The 25,537-nt window shown below is 44.6% G+C and overlaps 1 protein-coding gene and 1 pseudogene across 1 annotated transcript; both read right to left on the bottom strand.

Annotated features, from left to right (window-relative positions):
• Positions 1–6,861: 6,861 nt before the first annotated feature.
• LOC148815372 (membrane-spanning 4-domains subfamily A member 15-like) lies at positions 6,862–16,427 on the bottom strand. Its single transcript, XM_088905317.1, has 7 exons — positions 16,313–16,427; positions 13,382–13,584; positions 12,462–12,572; positions 11,695–11,751; positions 10,978–11,127; positions 9,550–9,663; positions 6,862–8,172 (listed from the first exon to the last, which is right to left on the bottom strand). The coding sequence occupies exons 2-7, from the start codon at positions 13,559–13,561 to the stop codon at positions 8,062–8,064; spliced, it is 723 nt and encodes a 240-aa protein (XP_088761443.1). The 5' UTR covers positions 13,562–13,584; positions 16,313–16,427; the 3' UTR covers positions 6,862–8,061.
• A 4,059-nt stretch (positions 16,428–20,486) lies between these two features.
• LOC148815371 (tubulin alpha-3 chain-like) lies at positions 20,487–23,413 on the bottom strand (annotated as a pseudogene).
• Positions 23,414–25,537: the final 2,124 nt, after the last annotated feature.

Raw genomic sequence — 25,537 nt, 5'->3', positions numbered from 1 at the left:
AGTCTGCATCCAAATAAAGCATGAGGCCTCCTGTTACCGCTACACTCTTCCCAGAAATGAAGAGTCACACCGGATGAGTTCATAATAACCATCTTAAATCTTAAAGATCACTGTCCCAGTGGAAATACAGGACATGTTGCTCCTTAGATTTCACTACAACACTGCCCTAGTAATTTATTGAACCACTGTCTCTTTGCGAATCCCATTTTTTATTATATCAAAAGACTGTTTTTCTTTTATATTTGCTAGTTCTAATTTTCTAAACCATTATTTTGACTGCTAGTTTTTTCTTTTAGTCTCACAGATCTTTGGGTAATGGATTTAAGCTGAATTAGCGAATGATACTGTTATTCTTAAGGGTGTTGACGATTCACTTTAGCACAACTCGGGCTAGAAGTCTAGTTTAATCAGCTGTACTTTAGCTGAATAAAATGTGGAACTGCTGTGTAGAAATGGAATGACGACGAGCCTCTCTGTCATTCCACTTGGATGCTCAGTGGCGCTAACCCTAGCTGATAGGGTAAATTCTCTGACAGATTGCCAACCCCTAAATTTAATACCGTTAGTTGCTGTTTGAAGATGAGGTTTAAATTAGCTACAGAGGGTATTCTGCAGTGTTTGAATTTAAACATGTACCGTGATCTGTTGCTCTGTCTGTAAAAATAGATATTGCTCCTATTTCTGCCAAACGAAATCCTTTAAATTGGGCATTCCTGAGGAAGAGGGAGTTGAGATTAAGGCATTCTACCTTCTTGACCCTTTACATTGGTCCTTGCATCATTTGTGAAGCCTTGGTCCATCTTGGTCTAACACTAACAATAATAGCTACGTGAGTCACTGATGAAACCTTGTAATTTTAGGAACTGAGATTTTATCCTTTAGGATGGGCACAGCTATGCATATACCACACTCATGGGTTCAATCACAGCTCTCTACACTGTGTTTTGACCCTCGTGGTCAAAGTCTAAGGGAGTTCAGCCTAATAGGATGAACTGCAGTGGAGTCTTATTAAGCAACTGGAGAACAAAGGATTCACTTTTCTGCCACAGGTGCAATCCCCTGGCTCCTGATGGATCACCACTTGTCTGGACACAGCTGGATGATCAGACGAGAATGGAGTCACCAACCCCTATGAGGAATTAATCCAGGACACATAAAGCAGTCCTACTCTCACAAACAGTGTCGACGGATATTCCATAGCCAATGCCTTGGTAACATCTCTTCGGAGAGCCAGCACACTGTCACTATACATGAGCACCCATCCATCCATTCTCTAACTGCTTCATCCAATGCAGGATCGAAGGGGGAGCCGAAGCCTATCCAGGCAAACAACAGGCAGAAGGCAGGATACACCTTGGACAGGATGCCAGTCTGTCGCAGGGCAGACTGACATGGACACACGAACCCTCACACCAGGGCCAGTTTTCCCAGAAACCAATAGACCTACCAGTATGTCTTTGGACTGTGGGAGGCAATCAGAGCACCCAGACGAAGCCCACATGAGCCCTGGGGAGAACATATAAAGTCCACACAGACAGTATGCCAGGTCTGGAATCGAACCCAGGACCCCAGCTCCAAGGCAGCAGTGCTAACCACTGCACCACCCTATACTTGAGTGTTGGTTTGAAGGGAGAGTGCCACATACTGGTCCTCTAAAGCCCCTTACAGCAGGAGTGAGGTTTACTCCAAAAGTTTCCCATCCCAGAATGAACAAGGTGCAGTCCTGCTGATGAGATCTGGTGACAAGGTACCACCTCGCCTGCCCAAGATGGATATGTGTAATAATAATAATAATAATAATAATAATTGCTTTCACTTATATAGTGCTTTTCTGGACACTCCACTCAAAGCGCTTTACAGGTAATGGGGATCCCCTCCACCACCACCAATGTGCAGCATCCAGCCAGAACACTCACCACACATCAGCTCTCAGTGGGGAGGAGAGCAGAGTGATGAAGCCAATTCATAGATGGGGATTATTAGGAGACATGATTGGTAAGGGCCAATGGGAAATTTGGCCAGGACACCAGGGTTACACCCCTACTCTTTTCAAGAGACGCCCTGGGATTTTTAATGACCACAGAGAGTCAGGACCTCAGTTTTACGTCTCATTCAAAGGACAGCGCCTGTTTACAGTATAGTGTCCCCGTCAGTATACTGGGACATTAGGACCCACATGGACAGCAGGGTGAGCGCCCCCTGCTGGCCCCACTAACACCTCTTCCAGCAGCAACCTCGGTTTTCCCAGGAGTCTCCCATCCAGGTACTGACCAGGCTCACACCTGCTGAGCTCCAGTGGGGCTGCCAGCTGGGAGTTGCAGGGTGATCTGGCCTCCTCTCGTTTGTATCTTGTGTGATCTTAGGTTCTATATAAAATAGTTTCACTGCAGATAAGCACATAAATCAAGGAATGCAGTTTATCTATCTTTTACAAATAGCTCTTCAATACAGTATGTATATGGTGCATAAGTTACATATAATATTACTTTGACTCGAATGCTACAAAGAAACTATTTACTATAATATTTAATTAATGATTATCAAGGAAGCTTAGATCGTTCTGGAATCATATGCACTTCCAGTGTAGATGACTGGGTTCAGTACTTGGTGTGTCTGGCTCTTGCTCAAGACAGGACAGCTGTGAGAATCCACACTGTGCAGCAGACAGTCACCAATACCTGTGCTGCAGGACTGTAGCAACCCACTCCTGCTGTGGAATCTGGAGAGTCAGGCAGAGGCTTCTCTGGGAGAGACTGAGTGACGCCAGCATGCTTGCACAACAGCAGTGGTTCAGCCAGGCCACTGTCACTAATCTCTGACCTCGGGAAGTTCTTTTGCATCTGGCAGGGCATTGCATAAGGTTGTAATATAAATGTTTTGGCCTGGGTGATGAAACTATATTCAGGCTCCTTTCTGTATTTCCAGTAAGGTTTCACTAGCACAGGACATGTCCTAATGTTGTTGATAGGTTATGCTGTTCATAATCAACTGTAGCTCAAATGGCTGATTGAACCAAATTAGCACTGCATAGCAGAAGTCTTTCAGTACCTCCTGTAATATATTCCTTATTTATTTCATAATATCATTCACTCTATAGATATAATGTTCATAAAATATTCACACACATTGTCCAATACTCTCAACTAGACAACAAACAGAAGCAATAAAAAAATAAATCCACATTATTAACTTTATTATTAGTGAAAAACGTAGATATTATAAGATTCTACAGTGTACAGATCAGTTCTTATTAAGAATGAGCACTGCTCTATTTAAGAAGTCATGTGTTAGTTATTTATTAACATACATTGATACTGCATGTTAAACATTGTTCTGATACTGTTGCTGGAACTGACAGGCACGCCTAGCTGAAAAGTGCTCCAGCTCGGTGTTTTCCAGAGTTTCTGGTGGAGAGAGCCGAAGGGCAGGAGCTCAGAGGCTACTGGAGGTGTCCGAGGCAGGACAGAGGGTGACGGAGAGAGTGAAGGGACATGGCGGTTGTGAACAGGACTGGTCCGATAGAGCACAGTCTTCAGGGCAGGAACAGACAGGCAGACTGCGCTGCTGCCTGGCCAACTGCTGGAAATCTCAGAACCACTGGTCCGGTTCAGGGCGGGAGACATACTGTTAGGCACACCAGGTTTGAGGACAGACCTGGAATTCAGGTGGAATCCGGGAGAGAGAGAGGTCAGTACTGCTGAAGTGACTCAATGACAAAGCACCACACCAGTCACATATCAGTGTTGAATTAGAGGGGTTAATTGGTTGAAGGGAGTCGGTGAATCTGGCCCAGGTGGAATGTGTCTTCTCATGGGAATGCACTCATTTTCCCTGGAGACCAAAGGCTGTGGGCAGCCCTTTGATTACAACTTTAATTACACCAGATCACACTTCCATTAGCTCCCACTTACTACCTCAATGGACTGGAGAAACCTGCTCTAGACTCTTCTCATTAACCAAAGAGTTGGGGGCTAGATTACCACAGTATATTTCCATTTCCACGGTATCTTTACAGATTGTCCGTGATTTCACTCTGCTTATAACAGGCATCTGTTCAACTAATGGAATCTGCAATTATTTAAGATTGGTTTATGATCCTAAAACGTTGCAGGTTGCAAAGCACATATCAGATTGTTAGGGTTACAATGAACACCCATTTGCAAGCTCTTAACAATTACCGAAAGGCCTTGATAGCTATTTATTCATTAGACAGCCCATTAGATTACTGACAGCAGCAGCAGCAGAGAATAAAATTAAGCCAAAACCATGTATTTTATATTTCATTCTTGAAATGACACCTGTGGCCATCCAGCCACTGATCTTCAGGATGCTCTGACGCAGCACAGTATTTCATAGCTGCTCATTCCTTTTATTAATAAATCTCTATTTCTGATTTATAATTTGGGGAGGGTTAACCGTAGAGAGTGATTAGTTAATCAGGACACTGCAAATTCAGTAGGACTAGGTTAGCAGAGCTCACTGCTATTGATCTTCCTGATTGAAGGTTAAAGTATAGGGGTACAGTATGTTCTTTGGCAGTTATATCAACAGGAAACAAGAGAGCTGAAGTGTCTGTGGCCCTTGGTATATTCCTGTTATTCTCCAGCGGTGGCATTCCAACAAAATAGCCACCATCTCAGACAAATACGGTTAAGAACAGTCTGCATGCTTCCTGTTTTTCCCAGGCTTGCATACAGTAGAGGAAAATCCATATTTTAACAAGCTAAAGAGGTGTCAGAAAACATAAACACAAGCCAACACAGGAGTTGTAGAAGCTGTGTGTGCTTTGTTACATGTTCTGTCTGTTTTTTTTGTGGTCCTGCTCCCTGGGAGCACTATGGACACGCCCCCTGTTTTCATTCCCTACTCCCGCATGCTTTTTTCCCCGTGTTGTCCTCACTCATCCCCGGATTGTGTCATCTGCATAGGGTCCCGAAAGAACAGTTTGTTACATTATGTCTCACCCCGACTCCACCCGATACCTTGAGCCCAGACTAACCCTCTCGTTCGCTCCATTGCTACGCATGGGGTCCTACTGCCTCACCGGTCTCTCTCCATGGCTGGCCCCCGGCTTCCGTGACAGTAAAGGCTATGCACACGCGGAAAGTTGAAATAATTTAGGAAAAGACACAAAGTTTCAGCTGCTGCCCCTTCCTCCAGCATGGACAGGAGAGATGGAGGGGAAATGCTGGGAATGAACTAGAGAAACAGTGAATTAAAATTTGAGACTAATTGCAGCATCAGATTAAGTTAATTTTTCATTTTGTTTTTTCAATTTAAAACTTTCTGTACTCTTGTTACCACAACAGTTGGATATTTTTATTTAGGAGTTATCATGGAAACTGCTCGTCACCTTGGGAAAAAATCAGACACCAAGTACAACAGTGATCTCTAAACCGCTTTACTTTGAAGCTTTTGAAATACTGCGATGGTGTGCTACAGCTCGTGTTTGAGTTACCTGTTACAGAATGTGAGGCAGAGTAATAGAGAGAACATTTACTGATGGAAAAAAGAAACGCAACATTTTCTGGAATGAGAATACTACAGTTATAGCTTATGTACTTTCACAAAAAGTTGTCAATGTGTTTTAAGCCCCCTGACCAGCAATACAGCTTGTGCAGTGAGGCATTGCAACTTGCCAATCACACGAAAGCTCGTTAGGTGCACTTTTACTTAACAAGGTCCAGGTGGAACAATGCCTGATCAGGTCGCCTTTAAAAAGGCGTTAATTCAAAGCTTAGGTCAATGCAAGAAAAAGGCCACACTTAGTAAGTTTGCTGTGCAGTCTGTAATGCCTCGAATGTCACCAGAAGCAAAGGAGAGGGCCATTGGCATGCTGCAGGCAGGCATGTCATGTGCCAGTGTTGCCAGACACTATGGAGCCGCTCCACTGTGTCCCGAATGCAGAGGAGGTTACAGCAGACCAGCAGGACAGATGACTGTCCAAGATCCGGTCGCCCTCGAGTGACCACACCAGAGCAGGATCGACGCATCAGACTGGTCCATCTGAGAGATCGTTTCAGATCTGCCCCCCCGTACTCCTGCTGAAGCTGCCAGCAGACACAATGCCCGCACCAGTGACAGGACAGTGAGGCTCCATGCTGCTGGCCCTATAGCAAGGCAACCTGTCAGAGGCCCTCTGCTCACACCTCCTAGACCTCACACCCGACAGAGGCTGCAATGGACTCGTCAGCAGTGGCATCAGGTCCTCTTGACAGACGAGTCACTCTTCAGCCTGTTCCACGCAGACGGGAGGGCCAGAGTGTGGAGCAGGAGATGTTGCGTTGCTTTGCTAGCTGTTGCGTTGCTAGCTGAATTGCTGTGTGATGAGGCAGGTGACAGTGACTGCCTTGCCTCTCAAGGTACTGTATAGAAGGTGGTGGCACAGCTTTCTGATCATCAAAGCTTCTGTTTGCCTCTACAGGAAAACTAGGGAACCAAGAGGCCAGAGAATTTAAAACCCAGCTAGGACAGACAGATTTGTTACTAACCAGACAAAAAAAGAGTATAAATAGTAACAAACTAATTAGGAAAAATCATTTGGGAGTTTTTCCAAGCTGGATGAGAAATCCCAAAGGAAAGATCCAGGCCAGTGGAGGCATGCATCCCTGAACTGCCTGTTAAGAAATAAAAGTAATAATCGTAATAAAAAAATAATCACTCAGATCATTCTGGCCATTCAGAGACTTTAGGTACAACAGTCCTCACTTACTCAGTAACATTGCAGAGATGTAACTTCTCTACGCACTTTCAAACACATTTGATAACCAAAAATTATTTTACATCTGATCCTGCCAAAACGGATGCACAAACAAAAATCTGTTTTTTTATCAAGTTTATAAAACAATTCCAAAGAGACAGTGGAATTTGAATGTGTGTTTATTATTTTCTGAGTTATACGTTAATACACCTTTCGTATACAGTGCCCTCCAAATTTACTGAGACTGCAAAGTCAGAATAACTTTTCTTTTATTGTCGAGCAATCTGTATTTGTGCTCATGAGGTTAGAATCTATCGGTGGGATCGTCTGAGATTTTCTGTTGCTGCCACTTGAGCTGTTGGCAGTTCTTGGGGTTCTGTCCCAGATCTTTCTTCAGCATGTAAACTACGGACTGAGCTCATCAGCTGCACTGGCTTGTTCGGGGTCATTGTCACGCTGTGGGCAGAAGCTACCTGATATTTATACAAACCAGAACATCCATGAACGACTGAAACTTAGCTGATACCTTCATCCTTAGCAACTTGTAAATTTTCAATTATAAGAATACAATATATTATAAACCCACAAAGCACATAGTTAATTACAGAACCACAGAAAGATAGTACAGTGCACTTCAGGAACAGCAGTCTGCATGTGAAAGACAGCAGAGCAGACAATTCAGGATAAAATACTTCCCTAAGCTGAAACACAGACATCAGCGTTTGTGATGTTCCTGCTGTTTCTTCACTTCTCTGCATTTTTACAGATGGACATTCCAGGGAGCTTGGGAACTGTTTTGTTTTCAGAAAAACTGGAAAAACAGACCCTTTTACTAAAATGTCAGGAATCCCATGGCAGGCCTTAATAATGGGAGCATGCTGATAAACACAGGATGTATATACAGTAGCTAGTCAAAGTATGATACATAGTGCAAAACAAATGACAGTGTAGTATTAATGGCTAACAATGGGAAGCAGTCAGACAGCAACTGTTGCATTCAGTGGCAGAGGGATTGAACACAGAGCCTCTTAGAAGAATAGCAGGAGGGAAATTGAAAGACCTGAGGCACAAAAACAGGGTAAATTGCTAAATTCTTCACAGTTTACTGTATGTCCCAAATGGGGCCCCCAGGAGGAAAAGTCTAAGAAGCAGATAACATTTCTGAAAGAGAGAGTGCATCTACTTTTCAATCCCTCCCAAGACCACTCTATCTCAGTATCATCCAACAGAGACAGGGAGCCCTTAACAATATCAGCACTAAGCAAGAGGGTTAGTAATGGCTGGCACATTAGAGCTTTCAACACCTGCAGCTCAGCAAGGCCCTGTGCTACTACTGCTCAGCGGTTTGGACACTGGAGGAGCTACATAGTGTGGCTACTGGCAATGCCGGTTTCATCGTCCACAAGGGGGCAGTAGTCCGAGGAACGGACAGGCGTCCCTGACGGCAGTGGCTGCTGCAGTACAACTGAAGGCTGTGGAAGAAGGACACAGAGATGGAGATCACGGGTTCGAGAGGCACCTCCCACACTGTCCCTGGACCTCTGCTCTCCTCCCAACGAATCTAGAATCCCTCCAACTCGACCGCATCCGTTTCCCTCATACAGACGTGCTCAAAATCGCTTCTGCCGGCGCCATTGGTTGCACCACTGGAGTGGCCAACAGTGGGAGATCATGATTTTTTTCAGCAGTTACCAAACTCCTCTTTCAATGGAAGAATTGCCCGTTCCTGTTTGACATTCTCCTCGCCCAGCCCGGAATCACCACTGTGCAGCACAGAGGAACCGAGGGGCGATGGGAATGCTCCTCCAGCATGCCTGCCCAGCAGCCATGCTGGGAAGCGGACAGTGTTTGGCAAACAGGACAATGTGCCAACCGGAGGAGCAGTTCTTCCCTCGCTAAGCTCATGGCAGATTGTAGGGGTCACTGTTGTAAAGAAAGGCAAGACAGCACTGGATGTCTAATAACCACTAGACAGCAGCAGTGCAAAGGCACTGTGTCTCCCCTTGGGGGCATCTCTCTCACAGACAGGTAGCGACTCAACCTATATTCTGAGCAGAGGCCTGGAAGCTCCTGACAAGTTGCTGACATACTGTAAGTGCTTATTGCCCAAGTTTACAACTAGAAAACAAACTCCCCTTCCACACAGCAGAAAAAGTATCTTTATGCAGAGAACAGACTGTGGAGGGAGGGCTCTGTCAGAGAAACAGCCCTGACCATACACAGACTGCGGGGGGAGGGCTCTGTCAGAGAAACAGCCCTGACCATACACAGACTGCGGGGGGAGGGCTCTGTCAGAGAAACAGCCCTGACCATACACAGACTGTAGAGGGAGGGCTCTGTCAGAAACAGCCCTGACCATACACTTTCTGGGAAGCAGACTGCAGGATTTAAAGGCACAAGGTGGGTATTCAAGTTTAGAAGTCTAACAGGGTCTCACTGGGTAATATGAGACAGTCATGTCCTATAGAAGAGCTCCCCACGCTGAATTTGTCAAATATTTTTGAAGTTTTACAGTGGTTTTGACCTTATATTATCTTTGGTTTCCTATCAAACCCATAAATTATGGCATACTGTATGATGGTCTATCATAGTAAGGCATAAATAATACAAGACATAAGAGCCATTATAATGTATATTAAATATTGATAAGCATGGTTACATCACTTGCCAGTGCTTTCAAGAGTATTTATACTGTACTCCAAGCAGTGAGGGGTACATTTTTTAAATACCGAGCGTAGCACTCTTCTGGACCTCCAGTCTCGGTCCAGATGCATGCCCAACTTCAAACCTTGTCTGACCGCAGGGGCTCCATCAACTGGCAGTATCAATAATAAATAACTGTTCCTCACCATTGAACTTGTGAAGCACGCATCTTTCAGCCCAAAGGCCAGCATGGAAGCAGCAATGCAAATCTCCAGGACAGTAAAAAAAATCAGGGCCCCACTTGTGCCGTTTTGCAAGAGCTACAGGAAGGAAAACGGTACATATTGAACTTTAACACTGGTGTGCGCTGTAGCCACTTTTTCAGTTACACTACATTTTCAACAGGAACTGTATCGCACAAGAAAGATGATTAATCCCAAATCCTCCATGCAGGTAGCAGTATAGTGGAATTCTCTTTCACTGTGAGCTGCATGTATGTTATGTCGGTCATATTATTTTTTCCAAAGGTGAAAAGCATTATTAGTGTCATGATGTGGTTATTGCAAGATGCTGAAAGCTTCCATCTGCTACAGTCCTCTCTCTAGTTTCCCTGTACACTAACTGCACTCACAAAACTCATTTTTCCCATGAAATGTACAAAGAAATGGTCCTTCTGAATGCCCAGATCCTCTTCACAGTGATCCAAATTGACACAATTATATGGTGAAGCTGCCCCATTTGAGAAGAGAACACTCTTTATGTAGATGCTACATGTATGTCACCTCACTCAGATGAGTCAGGAGCGTCTTTTCAAAGAGCTGTACACGACTACACAGTCAGCGCCTGAAGTCTGAAATCAATCACACTGGCACGTGCAAGAACACTGCCATTGTTATAGTGTCAGACAGTAGCTTGGTTGACCTGTGTTCCAATGAAAGCCTTAAGAGTTATTCTGCACATGTATTACAGAGATCACGCAAATTCTATTTCTACACATAACTGCTTCGCATCACATTTAAACATAACAGTTTGCAGTGTTAGTAAATTCTATTTATTGCACGTATACTTTGCAATTTATGGTGCCAAACTATTTAAATGCATCAGAAAAGCACCTAAACTCAATTGGTTGATGTCCAGTTATGAATACTTGAAAGGAATCAGAGACTTTTACATGTTTTTTAATGGGGAATTCTGTGTTGCTTGTACAAATGTTGGCCTACAATCAGAAATTTTGGAACCAATTGTGTTTGTATAGCAAGGGGTGAGTGTGTTTTGAAATTACTGGCAGCTATATTGTGCTACTACACTAATATAAGAAGAGGTCAATCCTTAATTATGGAACAAAACGTGAAGGGAGTTAGTTAATACCTGTTATTATTTTTTACATGCATATCAAGTCATTTTTGTATAATGTAAGCATACTTACATTGAGTACAATGTATTCAAATGAGTACAAACTAAATGAATTTCATATAGGTAAAAATGCAAATTGTAAAACTATAATTGAGGAAAAGGGACTTTTTCAGAAAGAACACAACGCACACCATTTTTACCTGAGGAGCATTTCTGAACACTCATACAATATTTATATTATTATAATATAGTATTCATAAAAAAGAAATGGAAATCTGTACCACAGCATTCCTGTAATCATAGCACTTAGGTGGATAAAAATAATCCTCTTGGACACAAGGTTCTGTCTCTTTAAAACTCAACGAATAAATTGCTGTTGCAACGATGGCAATAACCAAGCTTATGACATTCATTCCTACTGCTGCCTTGATCTGAAAAAGAGAACATTTGAAAAAAAAACTATCAGGAGAACATTGGAACATTCCAGAATTTCCACACACACACCATCTGTTTATAGACAAAGAGGAAATTCCCAACTAAAACACTGTCCGGATTAATATTATTGGATATGTTCTGTATTAGTTATACAAAGTCAAATCTAATTCAAATATTCCCATGTGTCTTGAAAATATAATTCAGCACACTTGTTCTTGCACAGGGGCGCTTGTTCATTTACACGCAGGGCTCTTACAGCAACAAACCGAGAGAAAGGCCTGTCCTTAAAATATGACAACTGCGTAACGATCTAGGATGTGTACAGACTAATCTCTGGGCAAGAGCCCAGAACCCCTATTGTCGACCACTGTTTCCTGTATAACACAGGAAAGTCAAGGAAAGTCACAGGAAAGTCAACAGGAAGTCACAGGAAAGTCAACTGTGTAACTGCCAAAACCCTTCAACCCTTCATTTCAGCAGAATATCAGGACAATCTTAACCCACTGGACAGTCCTAGTGTATAGAAACTGGGTTTTCAATAGGAATAGCAAATGAGCACTCACCACAGACATTCTGAGAGTTTTTTCTCCAGTGACACAGAGAGCCCCAGAAATAATGTACTGTTGAGAAAAGTCAATTTTGTAGATCGTTATTATTTTTTATTTAAAAAACATGTGTGGTTTAATGTACTGTAGCATGCATGTCCTGCTTTGGAATTTGGAGAATGTTTTGCTCACAAGAAAAGGATAAACAGTGGGTATTCGCATCTCGATAATTCCGCGTTGCAATGAGAGCAGTGTCAGTGCTCACTGCTACAGTCAGGAATGCAGAGATGTGTGAATTTTGTTCCGACCATAAGATAGGATAACAATGGGTCGTACATAGTATGTCCCTTGTATGCAGCTTTTAGTGCTGATCACGAACACATTTCCCATGATTGTCACTGCTCCTGTGGTTCAGTCAGGTGCTCTCAATATATTTTTATCAAGTCACTGCTGACTGTGAAACTTAAATGACAGCAAACGTACTAGTAGCCTCAGTCAGGTTTCGGGGGGTCTTCTTAGTAGCTGTTATGAAATGTGGGGAACAGAGTCTGAAATAGTGGGTACAGCAAAGTACACTGTAAGCTTGTCAGTGCAGGGGAATTGTGCTTTGCACTGTGCTCTCTCCAGCAATATGATCTCACCTGAGAGCTGCCCCGATGTCACAGGCCTACTTTAAAGCTATGATACCACTTCCAGAGAAACTTGCCCCAGCCACTATCAGTGACCTGGTGATGTTTCTGCTTTCAACAGCAGACTTTTAATGGACTACTAGAAATTCAACTCACCAGCAAACCTCCCCAGTAAGCGATTCCAGTCTCACTTGCGAGAACGGTGTCATTGTGCGACAGTATTATGCCAAGGAGCACACTGAAAATGCCAATCATAATCTGGGCCGTCTGTGGAAAACGAAAGACGATATCATGAAAATGGCACAGCTCAGCTCAAAATGAACTCTTTTCCAATATAAATTGAAATAACAGGTCTTTGGACGGTTGGAGGATAGCTGAGCACTCAGAGAAAGTCCATGTGAGCACGGGGAGAACATACAAACATAACACAGACAGGGCCCCAGAGATTGAACCCTGTGCCCCAGTGTCACCGTGCTGCCCCGATACGATACCCGCAGCCTAAAATAAATGAAACAGCTCTTGTGCTTGTGCTAGGACCAACGTAACAAATTCTGATTAGACAGCAAGCTGGATGTGACGTAATTTTTGTCTGAGAGCCATAATGCAAGCAGTAACACCATTAGATGGTACAGGGTGTTGACATTCCTCTCTCTGCTTGCTTGCACATGAAAACAAACTCAGGTCCAGGTACTTCCTGGATTGCATTCCAAATGAATAAATCAATTCAACACATTCACTTTCATGTGAAGTCTAAAACAAATGTGGTCCCATTGCTGCTGACTATGTCAGACCATTGGAGCTTAGCCCGTGGGAGGGTTATAGGAATCCTAACTGCCCAGGTGGGTGGTAGGTTGTCTTGGTTGTCTTGGCCAATTCCTTGGGGCTTCAATCAGGTGACTGCCTTTCTGCCACTCTGAGCCTAGTATGAGTGCGGTTTCAATCACATTTGTTAACACGTTCATAAGCACTTCTGCTCCCACACAGGAGGCTTTAATCAGATATGAGAGGCGACACCTAGCTTGAGGAACAGGAACGGGCCTGTAAAAGCTAATCTGAAAATGGCTGAAAGGGCTCACCCCCAGAGCCTTGGGCTCTCCTCGCAGGTGCTTCTTCAGCTCTGCAGAATCCTGGGAGAGGGAAGTGGGGGCTGGCAACCCCTGTGCCTGCAGGCCAGGAGAGGGCACAGGGGCCTGACCGGCTGGATACACCTGGGTGGCGATCACCAGCCCACCGGGGGTACTGACAGAGCTGGCCATGTCCGGCAGGTGGTGTGGACTTCCTGCACAGAGACAGAGAGTGAGGGGGCAGGGAAAGCAGCCACCCGGCCCACAAGGATTTCACTGTTCGTGTGCTTTGCAGATGCACTCCCAGGGGCAAACGGAACACAGGTAGAAACACAAAAACTGCAAAGCAAATTGTCAGGGAGGTGTTCTTTCCGGACCTTATGCAGATGACACAATCCGGGGTAGAGTGAGGAAACACTGGGAAAACAGCATGCGGGAGTCAGGAATGAAGACAGGGGGGCGTGTCCATGGTGCGCTGGTGGTCGGGGGAGGTGTGGCCGAGGCAAACAGTCCGGAGCTGAGTCCAAAAGGGGAATCCAAAAACGGGGCAAAAGACCAAAGCCAGGTGATCCATCCAAGACAGACAAGATAAAAACAAGCACCGGGTCTGGACGGGCACGGGAACAGGAACAGAAACAGGAACAGGAACTAAAACCTTAGGCAGTGCCTGGTCCCGGACTTGCCTGGTACGGAAACCAGAGCAGAGCCCGGAATAGCGTCAGAGTCTGGCTTTTAAGGAGAACTGAAAAGGGGGCTGGAACAGGAAGCAGGTGCTGGAGTCAAGTAAAAAACAAGGAAGGGCTGGAGCGTCCTTAAGGGGAGGGGTTTACGATCGTGACACAAAAGAGTGCTACAATAAGAACACAGTGCAAATTAAATACATCAAAGTTGCATAAAATTGTAAAGATGGCTTGCATGTACTGTATATGGTGGTTTTCTTCCAAAAATGCTTTACATACAGTATAGAAAGGTGCCACTTCAGCCATCTGCTGAAGTGCTGGCTGCTGGCCACACAGCCAGCAGCCATATCACTCTGCAACTCACAACTGGCAGCCCCACTGAAGCTCAGCAGGTGTGAGCCTGGTCAGTACCTGGATGGGAGACTCCTGGGAAAAACTAAGGTTGTTTTTTCTTTCTTGTTATCTTCTTATTGATAAAAAGAGGAAGAGGTGTTAGTGGGGCCAGCAGGGGGCGCTCACCCTGTGGTCCATGTGGGTCCTAATGCCCCAGTATAGTGACGGGGACACTATACTGTAAACAGGCGCCGTCCTTTGGATGAGACGTAAAACCGAGGTCCTGACTCTCTGTGGTCATTAAAAATCCCAGGGCGTTTCTCGAAAAGAGTAGGGGTGTAACCCCAGCGTCCTGGCCAAATTTCCCATTGGCCCTTACCAATCATGGCCTCCTAATAATCCCCATCTATGAATTGGCTTCATTACTCTGCTCTCCTCCCCACTAATAGCTGATGTGTGGGGAGCGTTCTGGTGCACTATGGCTGCCGTCGCATCATCCAGGTGGGGCTGCACATTGGTGGTGGTGAAGGGGATCCCCATTACCTGTAAAGCGCTTTGAGTGGAGTGTCCAGAAAAGTGCTATATCAGTGTAAGCAATTATTATTATTATCATATACAGTGAGATGACACGCGTCAGTTAATCTGCAGCAGCAGAAGTGAGATATTGTTTCCCATCAGTTTAGAAAGGTCAGATCAAGCAAAGACAAAGCGAAATTTAGCCAGGACATGGGTTAACACTACTACTGTTACAAAGGCATGAGATCTTTAATTAACAAGATTTCAGGCCCTTCATTTAAAGTCTTATGCAGCATACACCACACAATCCCCAGGCAAAACACTGGAACATTGCTCTGTAAATGTGGCCGATGTGACACCTACTGTACATGTACTGCCACCAGCACCACATGCTACAACAACCTGTCGCAGCATGTCGGTGCATACTTAGAGCAGCGTTTCCCAATCAGACACACGATAACCCCCCTGTCCCCTGCCTTTCAACCTTTCAATCCTGATGGACTTTCAGTTGTTTTAACGAAGTAATAATTTGATCACGACTATTCTCTGTTCCCAAAGAGACCCTTTTCAAACTGCTTCTGAATCTAACACTTGAAAACAAAGCAGATTTTTTAAATTGTCCATTTCTAGCTAAAGTTCAATGGGAACAAAAACCATCATCGGACACCGGGACACTGGTCATGGGATCTGGCTTAGAGATGTGATGAGGGTTCAACGTGGTACTGCTATTGCTAAAAATAAGCAATGAAATTAGAATAAAATATGCAAAAGTGCTGTCCCCAAAGAGGAAAGGTAACTCGAAAATTAAAGTATTTACTGCTTCTACACTACCGCTGACAAAATAACTACTCGCAAATATTTCCTGTTCGGAAGTTTTTTTTTATTACTATACCCCCCACTGTATTAGTCTCCTGCCAACAGTGTGTTAGCCCTGACTTTAACGTATTTCTTAATTTAATTTCGATTACATGAGCTTTTAACCGAATGTCTGCCACGCACCGTATCTATCTGTTGTGCTGGTCCACTTACCACATCAAACCATTTAAACCCGTAGCGATTATTTATACGATGGTGGGTGTTTGGTATTCCAGCTGCGTCGAGACGCGCAGTTTTCATACTTCTTAGCAGAAGAAGAAAACTCTGTTCTACCGTTACGTTGTTGTTCTCATTATTATTCCTACCTTAACAAAACCCCATATTACTGTACTAACATTGTAAAATTTGTAGAATGGCACAATAGAAACCTACAGTGTCGCTCCGATCATTATAACCGACACTTTTCCAGGGTCAGTGTGGAAAAACCTCGCCAGTGTTAAAACCTGGACCCATAACGCAGAACTAAACAGTTAAATATTTTATCGACACCCTTCTCTAAACGAGAATAAATAACAGTTGTATCTTTATTTTCACTCACTTCGCTCCTGTGTCCTACCGCTTTCTCTCTTCCTCTCAGTGTTGCGTTTCGTGAATTTCAATCCAAACCCTTCTGATTTCCCCCTCTAATCCGAAAGCACGACGGAGGCGTGTCTAGTCCTCCAACAGAAGGTTTTAACACCCTTCACCGAAGACACACATCACAGTCACGCCGCTTACACAAAATTGACCAACTGTGCCTCCTCGCAGTTCGCAGTTACGGTTTCGTTAGGCTGCCCGTTCCCGAAGCGATTCCGATTTGCGCAAGAAGTACAGGTCGATCTGGCGTCGCTCGAAGGCGGCGACCAAGTCCCTTTAAAGCACAGATCTGCGAGCAAACCGGGTCATTTAACGATCAGAGACGGACTCGCGTACGCTTGGAAATCTGGATGAGCTGCGACGTTTCGTTGCGTTTTGGCTTTTTAACGACAAAGTGAATCAAATTTCGGGCCAGCAACGTTTTCAGATCGGGAAAAAAAAATTGTACTTAGTTAGGTTTAATGACCAGTTGTATATCACTGTATTCTCCGGTTATTTCGGATAATCTGGGATAGCGTTGATTGCTGTGATGTAGCGCTTTTAAATATTGTAAAGCCCTCGCCTGGTGTTGAGGAGGAAGCGCCCCTAGGCGCTCATAGTACCGTTGGGCAGGCTGGGAGTGGTAGCCGGGGAGAGTATGAGGGTCAGCACGATGACCAGCGGCTGACCCTACCTGTGTAAATAATGTCATAGTAGTTCTAGTGTCCTGTGTAGTCTTATAAGTGTATAGCGTGTTGTTAAGTAATTACCACCCTAAAGATGTGTAGGTGTTCCGTCAGTCTCCTCATGTGCGTGTAGATCCTGTGTTTGGTTTTGCTGTTGTTAAAGATTAAAGCTATCGCGTGCTTTGTTAATCGAGTCTCCACTGGTCCTTTGTTCTGAGGAGAACCTGTAAACGCTACAATATTTAATACGGCTCAAATCTTGCAAATCAATACTCTGGATTTGATTCCACACATTACAGGATTCGTGTGGTACTCTACAAAATCCCCCAGCACACATTGCATATCTTTTGTCCTGTTTTCTAATCTGTCACAGAGTGACAAAATCAGGGCGTGAGACCACAGGTGGCAGGGGTAGAACAGGGCAGGAATGCACCAGGGCATCTGGCCATACAGCCCGTTCACCAAAGACCCCCGAGCAGCTTGCTGTGCCCACACCCAAGACATCAGACCAGACCAAGACACCTCCTCCCTGGTTCTGTGCGAGAAGAGGTTCTGAGAGGGAAGTATCGTGGGGGACAGAGATTGCAGGGCTGGAGCTGAGACAGGTTTCCAACACCGGGGACTTGACAGAGAGCAGCAGAGCAAAGGCGGTTGGTGGGGAGGACCGGGACATCAGGGGCTACAGTGTTTGGGTCAGCCAGGACTGAAGAGGAGGGAGGAGGAGACAGAGTTTCTTTGCTGTGGCGGCAGGAGGAGACACACCAGACACACCAGGATGCTGCCGGACTTCTGCTCTGGGTCACTGGGTTTGTGAAACTGGGGTTCCTGTTGTTCTTGTACAGTTACTTGCTGCGTGTGCAGTGCCTCTTGTAGATGGGTTGTGCTATGTGTTCTGTGTGTTGGGAAGGCAGCTATAGAAACTGTTGTGGGTCCTGTGGGATGGGGAGACTGGTGTTCCGTAATACAGTGTAATTACTGTACATAGGATATCATCTTGTCTGGTCTATGGGTGCACTGGTGGTTCTAGGAGATATAAAGAACCCATTACAGGGGAATAGAGATCTAAAACCCTTTAGATTGTTTAATAATAATAATAATAGCTTACACTTATATAGCTCTTTTCTGGACACTTCACTCAAAGCCCTTTACAGGTAATGGGGATCCCCTCCACCACCACCAGTGTGCAGTGCCACCTGGATGATGTGACGGCAGCCATAGTGCGCCAGAACGCTCCCCACACACCAGCTCTCAGTGGGGAGGAGAGTGGAGTGCTCCAATATTAGGATTATTAGGAGGCCATGATTGGTAAGGGCCAATGGGAAATTTGGTCAGGACGTCAGGTAAAAACACCCCTACTGTTTTCAAGAAACACCCTGGGATTTTTAATGACCACAGAGAGTCAGGACCTCAGTTTTACATCTCATCCAAGGGACAGTGCCTGTTTACGGTATAGTATCCCCGTCACTATACTGGGGCATTAGGACCCACATGGATCACAGGGTGAGCACCCCCTGCTGGCCCCACTAACACCTCTTCTAGCAGCAACCTTAGTTTTTCCCAGGAGGTCTCCCATCCAGGTACTGATCAGGCTCACACCTGCTGAGCTTCAGTTGGCTGCCAGTTGTGAGTTGCAGAGTGATATGGCTGCTGGCCAGTAACGTAGTAACGTTTAGTTATGTTTAGTAACATAACCAGTAAAAAAAGATTAAATAATTCTGCATTAAGGGGTCAACATCTGTGAGATTGCTTTCATGCAAAGACTCAATTCAAGGAGCTTCATCCATCTAACCATCCATTTTCTAACGACTTTATTCAGGAGGGAGTCACAGGGGACACTGGAGCCTATCCCAGCAAGCAACGGGCACAAGGCAGGGACACCAGTCCATCACAGACACACACTCACATCAGAACCAGTTTTTCCAGAAGCCTGTTAACCTACTGTATGTCTTTGGGAGGAAACCGGAGCACCTGGAGAAAACATGTGCGAGCACAGGGAGAACATACAGACTCCACATAGACAGCACCCCAGGAATTGGACCCAGGGCCCTACAGCAGCGAGGCAGCAATGCTGACCACTGTGCTGCCTTATTGTAGTTATTCTCCAGATAATTAGAAATATAACTGATTAAAATAGGACAAAAACATAAAGAAAGTCATCCTCCAAAAATGAGCACGATAACCAGTGAGGAATCTGCACATGTATAAACAGCATCAGTCATTGGAAATGACTTGTGTAACCTGCACTGGAAAGACAGGTCTGTTGGCCCAAGAACAGAACAGGTGTAAGACCAGAGAAAGGACAGTATAATGTACTGCGCTTGTCCAGTGGATTAAGAAAGCTACAGTACTGTACAGTATGTCACAGTATACGTTATACTGTTATACTGCTAGCAATGAAGAAAATACAAAAAATTAGGTATTACAAATTAATGGTGGTAAGTACTTTAAGTTAATGATCACAGATGTGTATTGGTATTTATTGGTTCAAAAGCTATAGCAGGACAGAGGAAACTGGAGAGTCCAGAAGAATCCAGAGGATACCCAAAGGAACATGGGAAGACCATGCAAACTCCACCTACAAGGTATCACAGTTTGAAATTGAATCCAGATTGAAGAGGCAGCAATCACACCGCATTCAGACTTGCCACCCTGCAGTATGATAAAGGGAAGTACTGTTTGGGTTAAACTGATTTCTGTTACCGTAAATTAACTTATTGTCGAAGGGATACATGATTAAGTATTGCAGTATTTCACTTGTGTGTGAAAAAACTGTCTCCGAGTGAGAGGAAACGACAGTAGCACAGCTCAGAGTGCTGAAACATTCACTGATGCTCCAACATTTCTGAGCAGTTTTCAGCAGTAGTCTAGCACCAGAAGCATAAAGCCAGATTTATGAATTACACATTTCAAACAAGAAAAAGAATCTGAAATGTTAATTTTCCATTGATGAAGTACTAATGGTCGTGCTGTCATACAGGGGTTGTAATTACCCTTGTTCAAAGGATGAAAACAAGGGAGTACAGGAACGATAAGATGGACTCACTAGCAGAGGAAATGCAGCTCTTAGCTGGATTCACAGTGGTGCTCTGTGGCTTCTGTTCCCTTCTGTGCACAATTTTCCTCCACAAGCCTGAAGCAGAACTACTCTTAAAACCGACGCCGTGCAAACGTGCATTTTCACCTTCCTCTCTGTTTACAATCCAGCCTTTTCTTTCTGTGCAGAGCCATGCGAAACAAGTTCCAAACTGAGATGCATCACAGCAACTTGTCCAGTGGGCTGAAGCCTTAGCTGCAACACCCAGCGTTCTATTAGACTCATAGCCAAACCAAAAACCATGCTGTGAATTCATTTAATTTTAGGAAATACAAAACATTTGATTAGTGCAGACATTTTCAGCAGCAAATTCAGAAGTACATGAATCACATTTGAAATCAGGTGGTGTCACACTAAGTCCTGGAATTGGAATGGGTTTAGTCATCCTTATCCTCACACAACCCATCCACAGAGTCTGCTCCTACACCCTCCTAGTCCTTTACCAAGGCAGCCATATCTTACCTGGCTGCAGAGAATTCTCCCTCCTCTATTTCTCTCCCAGGGGACAGGAGCCCTTGAGGTCGAATGTGTGGTCCAGGCAGCCTCTGCAGTCACTCAGCATGCACACAGCTTGCACAAGCTTGGCCAGATCTCCTCCAGACACCGCAGTAAGATGCTGGTAAGTAATGAAACCCACCTGGAAGCCAATGGGACACCAGTCCACAAACTGGATGGAGTGCCTGCTTTGGATAGCTGCAATAGCTGCATTGTCATCCTTGGGCACCACATTCCCACAATACAGCAGACAGCAGGCCATGTACTGTGCTTTCCACGCCCGCCATCACATTTTATAAACTGGTCTGCATGATCAAAATAAACATTTGCGATCTCTGGCACTGACAGCTGCTCATCGTAAGCTTTCTCAGCAGATATGATGCGAGCATTAGTGACCAAAGGAAAGTGAATTCTGGGATACGGCATCAAATGTGTTTGATTGCTCAGATAGTTTAATCTATTCCTGCCTCCTTGCGCTTTGATGGGGCACTGGACATAAATCTTGCAGAATTGCAGTCGGTTCAAATTGTGGTATGATGGACGCACCACATTGATGCAGATGTCAAAGACGGCCTTGCTGTCCACCATGAAGGAGCTGTCCGAGTGCTCCAGGGTGGTGTGGGTGGTCAGTGAAGACCCACGGAGCAGGGCAGACTGAGAACTCTAGCTCAGGCTTCTTGCCACTCTTTTGCAGCTCAGAATTACATCCAGATTAAAATGAAACAGTTTAAGCTATAGTCAAGGATACCAGCTGACACATTTTCAGCAGCAGCAAAACACAAGCGATGTCACTTTGTAAGCATTTTTTTAACTTCCAGATGAGTTTTATAGGTACCTTTCCTACTAATTAAATTCATAATTCCAATAATTGAGAATCTATATATGGGTCTATTAAGTCCCCGTGCGTGTGTTTTATTTTTTTTTTATCTCCTGTATTCAGGTACCCTCCCCCCATTGGTCCATCATTACACCATCGCTGCATTTGTGATGTCATCACCAATCTACTCCCGGCCAATCAGAACCCAAGATCAACAGTTTATGTGCCAGAAGAAGGGTCAACTTTGGTTAAGTTTGGCTCGTGTTTGTCCTTAGTTTCGGCTTCGTTCGTTTGCTGGCTGGCTTGTTTGATTAGTCTTGATTATCTGTGTTTTGTTATGACCTTGCCAGCGCTTGTTACTTTCCCTTTTACGTTGTGCTCATTTGTTACCCCATTCCCTGCTTGCGTACTTCTTCGTGTATTACCTGTTTCCCATATTCGTGCAATTGGTTCACTCGGTGAACTTCTACCGCTGCACCATCGAGAGCATGCTCACCAACGGGATCACCGTGTGGTATGGCAGCACCTCTTCTCAAGAGAGAAAGGCACTGCAGGGAATGGTCAATGTGGCCCAGAAGATCATCGGCTGCGGTCTCACCGAGATTAAACAGCTCTATGAGGACCGCTGCCGTGGTAGAATTCTGGCCATCACAGAGGACAGTCACCATCCCGGGCATGAGCTCTTCACCCCACTGCCCTCAGGCAAGAGATACAAGAGCATACGGACACTTACCACTAGATTCTTCAATAGCTTCTATCCACAAGCAGTGAGACTGGCGAACACATTTAGCCATCCCCCTCGGACCACACCTACACCATCACCATCTACCTCATTATGATTTCTTATCTATTGCACATCTCCAGTCATTGTTTACACATCTGTATTGTTTACATTCAAACTGTCTACATGTTTACTTGTACATTGTCTATTGTCTGTTTGTACATTGTCTTGATGCACTGTTTGCACTTTGTGTTTTTACACTTGTTTTACAATCGAGAGACTTTCTGTCAGTAAGAATTCCATTGTACCAGTACATGGACCGGTTACATATGGCAATAAAGTTCAAGTTCAATTCAAGTTCAGTTCGTGCCGTGTAGTGTGAACTGAACTTGTACACCGGGGGAAAAGGTATAGCTAAGATCACTGGGTTACTTTGTGCACACGTAGGTTTGTTTTGTTTAGACGCTAGGTTAGGGGTGAGTGCCACCTCTTGTATTTTCTGGTTTGGGGTAGTCAATGTAGGTGAGTTAGGGCGTTTGAAGACCTTTTTGTTTCCTGTTTCGTTTTGGTTAGTGAGGTCAGATCTCACTGTCACTGTATCAGCCAGCGCCGTTTTATTTTCTTTGGCACAGTCAAGGTCCCTCTCCCTGTGTGTTCTTTGTGTCCTGTCAAATATGTACAGTACCAGTTATGTCACGATCGCTACTCCTCCTCTTAAGGGCGCTCCAGCCCTTCCTCGTTCTGTCCCATTCCCCACACCTGTTTCTTATTCCAGCCCCTCTTCTGTTCCACCTTTAAAGCCAGACCCAGGCGTTTGCCCGGGGCTCCTCATTGATTTCCGCATCGTGAGAGCCCGGGGTCCTGCCGCTTCTGGCTCCGTTATGGTTTTAGTTTCCTGTTCCTGATTCCCTGCCCCGCCGGTCCCGACCCGGTTCTGGTTTTAGCTTCGGATGGATCCCCTGGTCTTGGACTAAACCTCCCGTCTTGGATTCCCCCTCTGGATTTACCCTTGGATTGTTCGCCCTGGATTCACTCCCCCCGGACACCTGCACTCCTCGGACACGCCCCCTGTCTCCTGACCCTTCTCCTGCATGACTCTTTTCCCAATTGTATCCTCACATTCCGGATCGTGTCGTCCGCATAGGGCCCGGAAAGAACTGCTCCTGACAAGTTACTTATTCACTTTCACTTGTAAATCACTTTTGCACCGACATTTTGTGGTCACGCTTCCTAAGACCCCTCACCAGAAACCCTCCTGCATCCAAACCCATCCTTAACGTTACACCCCTTTCCCCCTCGACACCTGGGGTCGTAACAGGGTCATTTGCATTTAAATACCTAAATGCAGAGTACTAACTGGAGACTATCCTGTGGTTAGTGTAGAGCTCAACACTAAATGTGCCAATCTGTTGCACTTGCTCCTCTCTAACTGAGAAAATAACTAGGCTTATGTTTGAGTCCTCAAGTAGGAAAAAGAAACGAGAAGAAAGCAGGCCTTCTGGGAAGTTAGTTTCAGACCTCTGTCCTAAAGAAGTGACCAATTTAAATGAGGTATTTATTGTGCCATGATGGATATAACTGAGTGCCTTTGTTTATTTAAATGCTTAAACAGGCCTTGATATTTGGGATGTAATTGCATGCTGAGTTTATTTGTTATATCAGTCCTGGAAGGTCACAGTTCAGAAGGTTTATAGGTTTGTTTGTTTCTGAACACTTTGTAACCAAACAAATATATTCAAAACACATTTTGTTGCTAGTGGCATCCTGGAGAGCAGAGAAAGTCCTCGAACAATATAACTAAAGCTTTTCTCGGAACCCCAAGAGGCACAGTATTTCATCTGGGATTTGTCCATTGTTCTAGTTTTTCATTTTTCGGTTACAGTTCAGAGTGTTTGAGGCTGTGTTTTCCCCCAGGAGGCTGTGTGATGCAATGTGTCGATAAAGATCAAATACATTCTGATTTTAGGCCATAAAATATGGTAGTGTAGAAGGTTTGTGTAGACTATATACAGGCACTATACTGCATATTCCTGGGGAGCTACTTGAAAAAACTTGAACACTTTGAGTGTACGTAAAGCCTGTTGGCTTAGCTCACCTACTAAACTAAAGTTCTTTGACAACTACAGAGGTTAAAGACTGTGAGCTAAAACGTCATCCAGCAGCCCCAGTTTCATCTGGGGTTAAGCAGCTTGAGCTGTGAAACTCTTGGCCTGGCACACTACAAAGCTCCTTTTTTTTCCCATCCAAAGCCTACAAAATATTTCAGAGGTCCAAACAGTAAACTGTATAACAAGGCAGATGGCCTGTTTGGTCTCCTTCCAAATTCCGAACGTTTGTTTTCCAGTAAACTGATCGTGAACTGCAGCTGCAGCAAGACTTGGAGAACGGACTGGGCACAGCGCCAGACAGCTGTACAGGTCATTGGACTGGCTCCGGCTCTGCAAAACATGCCTTGTCATGGAGTTCAGATAATTGTCTGACATGCTGTGTGGAATGTGGAGAAACATTAGGCTTTTGTTCAGCCTGAAGCTTTCCTTTTTTCACGTCAGCTATTGTAGAACCGCACTCCAGTACAGCCATGAAAGCTACAAGCATTCAACCGATTCCCCAGAATCACTTGTCCGGGCAAGTTTTTTCATTTTATACATCCCTGCACAAGATTAACCATTCCCACTTCTAAACAACCTGTGTCTAATCAATCCATATACTGTATATTATATAGATAGAGGTTCCAGCTCCTCCACAAGCCTGTGTTAGATAATGGTTAGATTATGGATTATACTGGTATCTTACCGTACATTTTATGTGTGGGTTAGAAAGCTTTTATCTAAGCTACACAAGCCTGTGTGTTGTAAATAAACAAAGAGAAGCAATTTCCATTCAGAGAAGGAAAAAAGTGGGAAAGCAATGTTTTTTTATGGAGTCTTCACGCTACTTTAATGAGGCTACAACCTAGAGTTTGCCCAAAGGGTTTTGGGAATGTGGAACAAGCTACCCAGTCATACTGTATTGTTGAAGCTGATCCCCTGGCTCCTTTCAAGAAACAGCTGGATGAAATTTAAATCCTTGGATCGGTTACTCCTACTAACAGCCTCTTATCTGTAACCTTATGGTCTTATTTGTACTGCTACATGGTGACAGTGCCCATTTTGTGTTTGAGTCCTGATTAGGGTGACCAGATGTCCTCTTTTTCCTGAACATGTCCTCTTTTTGAGACCGAAAATATCGGTCTGACCGGGAATTTATGAAAATTCCAAAAATTGTCGGGGATTTCATTTTGCTCGTTACTCAGACAGGCCTACATGTTTTCCTTCATTCCACGCATTACCGGTAGATGTTTTGAACTGAGCTTGAAAAGGTTTTTTTTATGTATGTGGGTGGGGCTGTTTTGATGG

This window comes from Atractosteus spatula, chromosome 25, assembly GCF_055471065.1.
Source record: "Atractosteus spatula isolate fAtrSpa1 chromosome 25, fAtrSpa1.hap1, whole genome shotgun sequence".
NCBI lineage: Eukaryota > Metazoa > Chordata > Actinopteri > Semionotiformes > Lepisosteidae > Atractosteus > Atractosteus spatula.
Note: the sequence above shows the minus strand (reverse complement) of the source record. Positions and strands in the feature narration are given on the sequence as shown.

Excerpts from the sequence above, each read along its gene's own strand:
- LOC148815372 (XM_088905317.1), bottom strand. The coding sequence starts at position 13,561 with ATGGCCAGCTCTGTCAGTACCCCCGGTGGGCTGGTGATCGCCACCCAG. Across the intron at positions 11,128-11,694 it reads AAACTCTCAGAATGTCTGTG|ATCAAGGCAGCAGTAGGAAT; the intron begins GTGAGTGCTCAT and ends TCTCTTTTTCAG. Across the intron at positions 8,173-9,549 it reads CGTGCTTCACAAGTTCAATG|CCTTCAGTTGTACTGCAGCA; the intron begins GTGAGGAACAGT and ends CTTCTTCCACAG.